We start from the raw sequence: 10,140 nt of genomic DNA, 5'->3' as shown, positions 1-10,140 counted from the left end.
GGCCCACAACTCAGGTGTGTGCCCCGACTGGGAATAGAACTGGGGACCCTTTGGTTCACAGGCTGGCACTCAGTCCACTGAGCCTCACCAGCCAAGGCCTGTTCAGCTTTTAAGATGAATTTAAAGCCTATGAAGACAATTTTGCACAAACAATCCAATTACCTTGGGTTTTATTGGGCACCTACTTTGTGCTGGAAAAGCAAACCCAATGGCACCCCATGCAACCAGGGCGAAGTAGGGTGAGCGCACCCGTGAGACCTGCCACGGGTGCAGTGGCTCTGCAGGCAGCCCCCACGCGCAGCCCCCATGGGCCATTCCTTCTTGGGGAGCCAGGCACGGTGCGTCCCCACTCCACGCAGGACTCAGGCTGCAGTCTTGTCTCCAGTGCAGAAGGACTTAGTGCCCAGAAGGGACGACCGTGGGGCGGACTTCTGGTGCGCCTGCAGCATCCTGTGCCTCAGCTCCAGCTCCTGAGCCCATTCTCCACGGAGCCTGGGACGGTGGGAATTTTGGCATTGTGAGTCACCTTGCCAGGGCCGGGGGACGGCCAGGCCTTGTCTGTCGGCACCATGCACATGTGTGAGCATAGCTGTCCCCTCCCCGCGACGTGTCCCCACCCAGCCAGCATCTGTGACCTTGTAAGGCCTCAGAGAGTCCTGCAGCCTCAGGGCTGGCCACCTCAGGATCAGAGCCACGTCTGTCGTGGAGGGTTTCCCTCAGGACCCTCACCCCAGAGGGAAAACACTTTGCCCCAGGAAGCCGCTTCTGGAAACTGCTGAGCCCCAGAGAGGCTGAGCCACATCCCGAGCGCTCTGGTTGGCCTAGGGCCCGGCTCGTCCCGGAGGTGCGTGTGCTCACGAGAATGGGACCTGGGGGTGCAGTCGGCCTGGGCCCCGAGGGTGCCGCCCTCCTCCTCTCGGCGCCCTCCTGTGCACCTGGCATGACTGCCTTGGACGGCAGCACGTGCTGCCGCCACAGCGCAGGGGAGGGTTGGTCCGGCCACAAGGACAGCCAGGTCCAGGGGTCCAGCCTCCCTCAGTCTTGGACGTCTGCCCTCAGACAATGACCACTTGGCACCTCTGGGCCTGAGTGTGTGGTTTGGCTTTAGAGGGTGGGTGGGGGGTGCCCGGCTCCGGCCAACTTAGGGCCTGGTGGCAACTTGGTAAAGGCACCCGCACATCCAGGGGCCTGAGTGAGCAGCAGGAGGTTAGGCCGGGACAGAAGTGCCCATGAGGGGCGGCCCCACGTCTGACGGATGGCCACCATCCCGCCCGTTCACCAGGCTCTGGCTGCTGACTGACTGCCCCAGGGCCAGTCGTCTCATTTAAAAGGAGACGACTCTGACTTCTGGGAACTGCGGGAGCTGCGGGGTGCCCGTGGGGACGTCCTCAGGGGGCTGCCATTGTCCAGGGAACAGGGTGCATCCTGGCTGTGGTCTGTGCTCCTGATCACCAGCCACATCTTCCCAGACAGGCGCAGAATGTCCCACCCACAGTCCTGTTCCCTCAGCCCAGGACCTGACGATATACCCAGCTGGAGCTGGTGGCCCTGTCACTGTTGGGCCCAGAGCCCACTTCTGGGACCTGCATCCCTGGGCAGAAGACCCAGAAGGTTCCAGGGCCTGATGGCTCAAGAGGACAGGATGAGCCCTGAGACCCTAGGAGCTGGGGTGGGGCTACACCATGTGGAGAGGATGGCACCACGGCCCCTCTACATGTATCAGCTGGGGCAGGGGTCCTGAATGGCATAGCCCATCCCACAGCCAAGAGATGACAGGTGGGGGAGGGGCCAGCACAGCAGCCAGACCTCTGGCGGCTGGAAGGTCAGTCCACCTGGATCAGGATCCTCCTTCCCAACCTGCTCCAGGGGCAGCAGCTGCTGCTGCTATTTGGGGAAGAGGCTGTGACCACTTTGGCCTTACTGGCCATCTGAGTCCTTGTCTAGGTGTGAACTATGTGCTAATCCGCCCTCTCGGCCTGGGACCAGATATCCTGAGTCTGCTTGGGGTCATCCAGGAGGCCCCCTCAGCACCGAGGCCCTGGGGCGCAGCTGCAGGAAGAAAGGGGTCAGTCGGCTTTGGGTCCGCCGCCGCACAAGTGTATGGGAAGGGGCAGAGCGAGCTCTGGCCTCTCAGTCTTACCCTCAGTGGGAGCAGTTGTCACAACCCCAGACCAAAGCAGGACACGCCCCCACGGCAGGGGAGTGTGAGGATGGAGGGGTGGGGGGCGGAGTGGGGGTGGAAGGGTGTGGGACCCTGGGGTGTTCCCCTCTCCACTTACTCAATGCTGGGACTAGACGCCGAGTTAATGGGGCTGTTTCCGGTGGAGAGTGTCTCCAACTGTGACAGGAAGTCTGGGCCTGACACGCTTTTGTTAGGGGGCAGGGGCTGCGTGCCTGAGGGCGGAGGTCCCCCTTGCCGCCCACCTGCCCACCTGTCCAGGGCGCTCCTGCGAACACGCTCGTCCTCGCTCCGCAGCTGCTGTGCGTGCAGCCGGACCTTTTTCTCCCAGAAGGCCTTCAGCCCTTCTGCATCGCAGGCCACCCGTCCTGGATGCTTCAGCGTGGAGCCTGCACTCATTTCCTGGAAGAGGGAAAACCGACAAGGGCGCAGCCCTTCGCGCTGTGTTCCGAGAGCGCAGGAGCGCCAGCAGTTAACAGTGAGGGCGCTGGCGCAGCCCCAAACACCAGACTGGGTCCGGCTCGATGAGCCCTCAGCAGCACGTTTGGTAGAATGTGGTGACGTGAGGCGGGCGGAGGGTCCCGTCCAGCCAGCTCTCTGGCACCGGAAGGACCGTGCTGTCAGAACACCAGCGGTTTCAGAGCCCAGACCCCTGGCCGAGGCGGGCTGTGCCTGAGGAGCCGCTCCCACCGCCCCTTTGCGGGGAACTTGTCCCTGGGAGGCCCTGTCGGGCGCCCTGGGACAGCGGTCCGCTTCTCTCCGGTCCAGCGAGTGCGCCCGCCCGGCCCCGCCCCAGGCCTGAGCCGACGCGCTCTGCGCTCTCGGAAGAGGCGACGGGAGGGCCCGCGTCCTCTGAAGGAAGGTGGCGACCACTGCCTGCCGCGGCCTGAGCCCCGCGCTGTGCGGGAATTCGGCCCCTCGGGGCGCGGCCGCGAGCGCAGGGCTCAGTCCGCGCTGGTCCCCGGGGGGAGGGGGGCGGGGGGAGGAAGGAACGCGGTGCCGGCGCCCCAGGCAGGGAGAGGTCTCTGCCTCGGACCGACGCACAGGAAGGTCCCGGGACCGACTCAGGCAGAACCGGGACGGGACCCTGTTCCCAGTGCTCCGCGAGACGACCCGTCGGTGCGGTCTTGTCCGTGACCGCGGGGCTGCAGAAGCAGGTCCAGGGCCCGGACAGACCTCGGGGAGGGGTCCTCAGAGGGCCGCGGAAGAGCACTGCTCCTCACCGGACGTGGGCCTCTCCGCCTTCCTTCCAGACACGCGGTCTCCCACGAGGCGCTGAGGTCCGCGCACGTCTGTGTCTGTGCGGAGCGGGCGCTGCCGGCGCGTTAGAGCCGGCCGGGGTCTCGGTGGGGCCTCCCGAGAGAAGCGGGTTCGCGGAAACCTAGCGAACACAGAGCGGCTCCTGGCGCGGCCCCTGCGCAGCCCCAACCCGCCCCCCCCACCCCGTGGCGAGAAACAGCAGGTAAGGGGGGCGGGGAGCCGGCGGGGCCCAGCGAGAAGACACCTGAAGGCAGGTGCGCAGTGCACAGGCCACCGCCGGCTGCCCCTCACCGGGGCGTTTCATCCAAGTCTGAGTGGGAGGAGGTATCGGCAAAGTCACGTTCACCTGGGACAGAGCTTGCTTTTCAGTCGCTTCTCAGCCGAACTGGGGACCCTCTGGGGGCGGCGTCCTGCGGTGCGACTCCAGGCGCGCGCCCAGGTGACTCCTGCCGCTGCCTCTTCTGTGGGTCTGGTGCCCGGCGCTCGGCGTCAGCTCGGGGCTGGGAGCGAAGACCCGCCCTCCGCCCGAACGGCCTGCAGACGGCCCGGCCCGGCGGGCACGTCCAGCGCGCGTGCCTCCAGAAGTGGGGAGGGCAGCTTGGCGGGTCTCCAGTGCGCGCGGCTCCCTCCCTGCGAGACAGTGGTGCGGACAAAGGCAGGAACGCCTTCTCTCGGTGGCCAAGAAACCCCCGAGGCTCGGGTTTTGTGAAAAAGCAGCGCGCACCCACCCACCCTGACTTTAACGGGTTGGCGAGGGTTTTCTGCAGCGACGGTCCCCGGACAGCGGCGGGTCACGCTCGGGGGAGGCACAGGGTGGGCAGGAGCCCGTTCCTCGTTGTTCAGGCCGTGGTGAACTTTCATGTAGAGCGTCTGTTCCTCCTGCAATCCGAAAACCCGCGCTGAAGGGGGAATGCGGGGGAACACGTTTGGCCCCTCCGCCCACTCTTTAACTCTTCCCTCTCCCGAGCTTCCCAAGTCCCGCCCACGGACCTGGACCACCCTCTGGCACCTAAGAAATTAACCTGTGACGCTGTGAGCAGGCTTTCCCCGCCCCAAACCCCCAAACCGAACAAGGCAGTCAGAGTCCAGTGTCTGCAGAGACCTGCAGACTGGCCCCTCCCCTCCGACCGCTGGGCCCTGTGCGACCCCCGTCCTGTGCTCGGTCTGCCCATGTGGCCGCCTCCTGGGGGCCCTACCTCAGCATCTTACTGCCCCCCTGGGGTGTGGTCCCCGAGTTCTGCAGAGACAGAGCCCAGAGGGTGGGGCTTATCAGGGAGGGGGCAGTGCGGTCTGACCCGGGGCTGGGGGAGCGGGAGCGGGGGTGTTCCTGGGGAGATGGAGACACAGGGGATGCAGCGCCACACCAGACCTGCAGACCTGACACAGACCCGAGTGGTTCTCTAGCACCCCCGCACAAGGGGCGTCCTGAGGATGGAGTCCGCCGCAGCCCAGGGCTGCCCTGCCCCTCGCACCTGGGAGACTGAGGCTCCGGCTTCGCAGAGACGCTGCCCTTCCCCACCGGCAGTGCCCAGCTTTTGGCACCTGCAAGCGGGCAAAGACGTCACCTGGGGCCTGCCGTGAGGGGCTGCGGTGGTGGGTGGTGGGACACCTCAGGGTCACTCGCTGGCTTCTGGGGACGGCGCAGGCGGTGCGGGCACTAAGACGCCGGCCCTGGGTGCCACGGGGTCTCTGCCGAAGGCCGGGAGGTGTGGGCAGGCTCTCCAGACACAGATGCAGCTGCACCACGGCTGTGGGAGCCGCCCGCTTCCTCCCTGCGGACTTGTGGTCGGGGACTGCAGGCTCCCGGCTAGCGTGTGGGGAGGCGGGAACTGTGCTCCGAGCAGGGCACCTTCCTCGCACCCCCGACCTCCCTGGGACGCCCCGTGCCCTGCCCTCCTTGGGGACAGCAGCCGTCCCTGCACACAGCCCCCCCAGGAGTCACCGCTGGCTTTGGTGACAGAAAAGCAGCGGTGGGAGCAGCAGGGAACGACCTTCCTTCCAGAGCCAGCCCACAGCGTTGGGAGACCCCGGCCTGGGAGGGGGTGCCTCCCGTGAGCCTTAAACCGCAGCGGGACACCTGCGGTGGGGCCGGGCAGGGCGCACCGCCGTTCAGCTCAGGGCTGCCCCTGGCCTGCCGCCAGCAGGTGGCTCATCAGCTGCCCATCCCAGTTCTGCAGCCTGGCCCCCAGCTGCAGCGTCCTTGCCCGTCGCCCACATGTGGCCACAGGTCAGAGTGCGTCTGCTGGCAGACCCCACCCCCTGGGTTTCCATGCAGGGACCTGCCCCCGAGTTTCTTTCACTGGGTCAGGACACGCGGCTTCTGCTCGGAGCTCCATGGGGCTGGCGAATGCAGACACCACCCATGACCGGCTACCCCACTCCAGGGTCCACCAGCTCAGTGCTCCTGCCCCCAACTCTGTGGCCCCATGTACGCTTATAGGTCTGGTGGTCTCTGGGAGCTCATGTCCCTGTAGAAAGACTGACTTTCTAGATGAGACATCTGGTCGACCAGAGACCCTGGCCATGGGGCCTTTCTCCCTTTTCTGAAGAGCTGGGACCACAGATGAGGCGCGTGGCCTCCCTGAGCCTGGCCCCCCTCGGCTGTGACATGGTGGTGTCACTGTGACCTTGGACAGCCCAGTGCACATGACCCCGGGTTCCTGTCTGCAGACATTGCACCTGCACCTGTCCCCCACGAGGGTCTCTGAGGGACACCAAGGCAAGTGTCCTGTGCGGCCACAGGGGCTGCCGCCTGGTGGCACTTGCTCCTCGAGTCCTTTCTTGTTTCTCCTGCAGAGGAGTTTGGTCCTCCAGGCAGGAGGGGCTGGGGATCTGGGTCAGAGAAAAGGAGGTTCCACCCTCTCTGCCCCCACATCTCTGGGGCAGGACATTCTGCACAGGATGGGGACAAGGCTCAGAGGCCCCTGGCCAGACCTGGCCCCCGCCCTCCTCCTGTGCTGCCTTTCCTGGGGAGCGTGCCAACATCGTTTGTAAGCTCAGTGATGTTGCTGACATACAGTGTGGAGGATACACCTGGGACTTGCTGCACAGCCTGCACCAGAGTCCACAGCTGAGCCCACAGCTGAGCCCCTGTGTAGCCTGAATCGCCAGGCTGGGCCTAATTAAACGCAACATTGTAATAACTACTTTCAGAAACCAGAGTGGTAACAGCAATACTGAATATCTAAAAGACCTCAGAGAGAACTGAAGGCAGACACGTTTTAGATGCAGCTGCTGTTAATCCAGCCAAAGTTGGGGGGCTGAAACGCAAACAGATTCCTAATTTTAGGTGAACTTCCTAGTGAAGGGCAGAGAACCCACTTTCTTGCTCCCTAGGGAGTGGGCGTGGCAGATGGGGGCAGCTACACCGTCCTCCCCTCCAGCTGGGGGCTCGCCCTGACCTTCCTGGCCGGGCCTCGCCTGTTTCCAGGGTGGACTTCAAGGAGACCCCAGGGCAGGGGCGACCTCGTCCTCATTCACGGCGCAAACGCACCGCGTCATGGCCAGCGTCCTGCAGATGCCAGGTGCCCCTGCTCGAGGCCCCTCAGCTGGCACTGGGACGCCACCTGGCACGAGGTGCCCCAATGGGAAAGCTTTTCTGTCCCTTTTCTCTTAGTTGAAAAGTCAGAGGACAACTTGTTGACATCGACCCTGCAGTCCAGATGAGCTCGTAGCAGAGGTAGCCAGGCACTGCCTTCTAGAAGGCACTAGGAAATTCCACAGCTCTCATCAGAAAGGCGCTGGGTCAGGGCAGACCAGGGCAGATCCTTGAGTTCCACTGCGGTCAGGGCAGGTCCCTGACCCCAGTGACCTTGAGCGGCCTGGGTGGGACAACACAGGAAAATGAAATTGATGTGAAATCCTACTCCAAACAGTAAGAACTGTTCTAGTCATAAGTATCTACCTCTTCAGGCATCGGTAAGTGAACATTGCCTTTATTCTGTGGTGCTCTCTCTGGATTCTACTGCAGCAGGCCCTTCAGATGGGTGCAAGCCTTGTGAATTCTCAGGTTTTCTCTTTTCCCAGTGCATGCACGACTTAAGATTATGCAGTTTGCTGTTGGTTTTGGTATGTAGCATTTTTATTATCACTCAGTTTGAAGTATTTTCTAAATGTGATTTATTTGGAGGATTATTTAGAAGTGTATTCATGACTTCTGCATATAAGAACTTTCTAGTTATCTTTTGCTACTAGTTTCTAGATTAACTGTAATGAGAGCAAGAAACATACTTTATGCAGTTTCAAGCTGTTAAGTGTAATGAAACGTGCTTTATAACTAAATACGGTCAGGTTTGAAAATGTTCCAAGTGTGTATCTCTGCTGCTATCTCGTGGAGATTTGGGGGAATGACACCTTAGTGGAGGTCCACAGGAAAAGTGGTTATTCTAGTTGAATATCAGCGACTGTGGATTGCAGTGGTATTTAGAAGTGTGTTTCATAACTTTTCAATGTAAGGACCTATTAATTACCATTTGTTCCTGATTTATTAACTCACATAAATGAGAGTGAGAATTATATTCTATATAATTTTAGTTCTTTGTAATTTTTAAAATCTTACTTTATGGCTCATTATGGTCACTTAGGAAAATGTTCTAAGTGTGCCTCTCTTCTCGTCTCAAGTGCATCTTGGGAAGGACACCTTAGTGCAGGCCAGCAGGAAAGGCTGTCAGCTGCAGTGAATGATCTACGAATGTGGAATGGAGTGGCGCTTAGTCGTGGATGTTATAACTTTCATATAAATGGACTTCGTAGGTCATTTTTCCTTCTCCCCCACGTACAACAGTGGTGTCTTTACGTCAGGTACCCAGGCACCTCTCCTGGGCCAGACCTGTGTTCCTGTCTCAGCTGTGTCCATGTCTCTGTGGTCCAGTGTCCAGTGTGTGTCGGCATCCTGGCAGCATCAGTCTCCCTCCCTTGCCCCCGACACGCTAATGTCCCAGCCTCGCCGAAATCATGATTGTGTCCAGGTCCTCTCTGCCTTGATGTCCTGGCTGACCAGATGTCTCAGCTGTGCCCCTCTCCTATCTTTGCTGAAGTCCAGTTTCCCCTGCTGTCCCAGCCGCACTTCTGTACCGTCTGCGTCGATGCCTCAGCCGAGTCAATACGTCAGCTGTGCCGCTGTCCTTTCTGCATTGATGTCCTGTCCTGCCTGGTATTTGTTCATGCTCGTGCCCATACTAAATGTTGAATGTCTCGTATTGATCCAATTCTGTTATTGTAATTATTATCCCAGGTGTTAGAGCCAACAAGGTTTGTGGAAAATAATCCCTTTTTAGTCCCCCACAGTTTGGAAAAGATGGCGGTGTGGAATGAATGGTGACAGTGCTAACTCCTGAGCCTGTTGCAGCTGAGAGATCATGGACACCTGCCCTCCAAAGTCAACGTTCTTTTTGTTCATTCTGTCTTTGGCCCATTGTTGCTGGATTTGGTAAAATGTGGAAGTTTGCAATTAGGGAGACTAGAGTTTTATCTTATTGAATCACAGGTTTGTTACAATGTGAGGATCCGATTCAGTTTCTGCCTCTGGCCTCTGGCAGTGGGGCCCCAGCGTCTGGCTCCAGCTTCAAATTCTGGCCACAGCATCCTGGTTACAGATCTGCGTCCTGTGTCCAGGGTCTGTGTTTCAGAGTCAAAACGTATTCGGTTGTGTGTCTGCAGTATTGCACCTCTTAGGATGTGGCTTTGTGTCCTGGGTTCACATGCGAGGTCCATGTGCAGATGAAGCCTTTGGTTCTGGTGTATGGAACCTGGTATTAAAGGTCCGGTGTCAGTCCCTGGCATCTGGTGTTTGGCCTTCAGACTGCATGGTCTGGCTCAGGTGAGAGCCCACGACTTTGGGTTTGGGGCTTTGGGCCTGGAGTCCTGGTTTTGGTTTGGGTCTGCTCCAGGGTCCAGCTTTTGGAGTCAAAGGTCTGTGTCCAGGATCCTGAGTTTGGCTCTCGTGTCTGGTGTCTGTCAACAAATGGTCATTGTGTTAAATTCAGTGTCAGTATGAGCCCCCAATTGTATTGAGTTGAGTTAATAAAAAAGATAGGAAAATTGCTTGGAAATGGAATGGGAAAACTGAGCTTGATGGCTAACTAAGGCCTAGCAATTTATAGCCAGGTAATAAATCTGAGGATCTTATCTTCCCTGACCATGGACATTTGAGAGAGAGCAAATGGTTCAGACACGCCAGACCAGGCAGGGGAAGAGCCACCTCAGTCCCAGCCCTTCTCTGGTGACTCTTCTGAAGGAGAAGTTCACCAGAGAAGGACCCTGACCACTCTGTGTGCTCGCTGTGTTGCATCAGCACATCAAAGGGCACCCCTGGAAAGCTGAGTATTCTGTGGAGATGACTCTTCTAAAACCTCCTCTAAAGTCCTCCACATTAGAAAACAGGTAAAACCCTAAAAAAAGGACCCAGCATGCACTGTTTGTTGAGCACACGTGTGCCTTCCCTTCTCTTTTTTTCTTAATCGTGTATCTTTTTTGGTTTCTCCCTGTCTGCAAAGGTCCCCAGGAGACTTGCAGCCAGGGGAGCGGTGGGTAGCTCATCCCTGGCTCACCCCCAGATCCTGTCTCCAAGGTCCTTCTTTGTGCCTAACTTTTCTGTTTCCCCAGAAGCAGCTCCGCCTATGCTCACTCTTGTTGCTGTGATTTCACCTCTTCTATCTGAAGCCCTTTCTTTGTTTCACTGTCCATGGATTTAATATACAAAC

At 59.3% G+C, this 10,140-nt stretch overlaps 1 protein-coding gene across 4 annotated transcripts; it reads right to left on the bottom strand.

The window, feature by feature from the left end:
• Window positions 1-153: 153 nt before the first annotated feature.
• FAM240C (family with sequence similarity 240 member C) lies at window positions 154-3,957 on the bottom strand. Of its 4 annotated transcripts, XM_045859669.1 has the most exons (4): window positions 3,786-3,957; window positions 3,403-3,560; window positions 2,433-2,581; window positions 154-492 (listed from the first exon to the last, which is right to left on the bottom strand). In XM_045859669.1, exons 3-4 carry the CDS (start codon window positions 2,576-2,578, stop codon window positions 363-365), a joined length of 276 nt encoding a protein of 91 aa, XP_045715625.1. In that variant the 5' UTR covers window positions 2,579-2,581; window positions 3,403-3,560; window positions 3,786-3,957; the 3' UTR covers window positions 154-362. The 4 variants fall into 4 exon arrangements, with proteins under 4 accessions (XP_045715625.1, XP_045715624.1, XP_045715627.1 ...); XM_045859668.1 differs by lacking the exon at window positions 3,403-3,560 and having other exon boundaries at window positions 3,684-3,957; XM_045859671.1 differs by lacking the exon at window positions 3,403-3,560.
• Between the last annotated feature and the right edge of the window lie 6,183 nt (window positions 3,958-10,140).

Source organism: Phyllostomus hastatus, unplaced genomic scaffold (assembly GCF_019186645.2).
Source record: "Phyllostomus hastatus isolate PE091 unplaced genomic scaffold, TTU_PhHast_1.1 phas_scaffold_182, whole genome shotgun sequence".
NCBI lineage: Eukaryota > Metazoa > Chordata > Mammalia > Chiroptera > Phyllostomidae > Phyllostomus > Phyllostomus hastatus.
The sequence above is the reverse complement of the archived record's forward strand: the minus strand, read 5'-3'. Positions and strand labels throughout refer to the sequence as shown.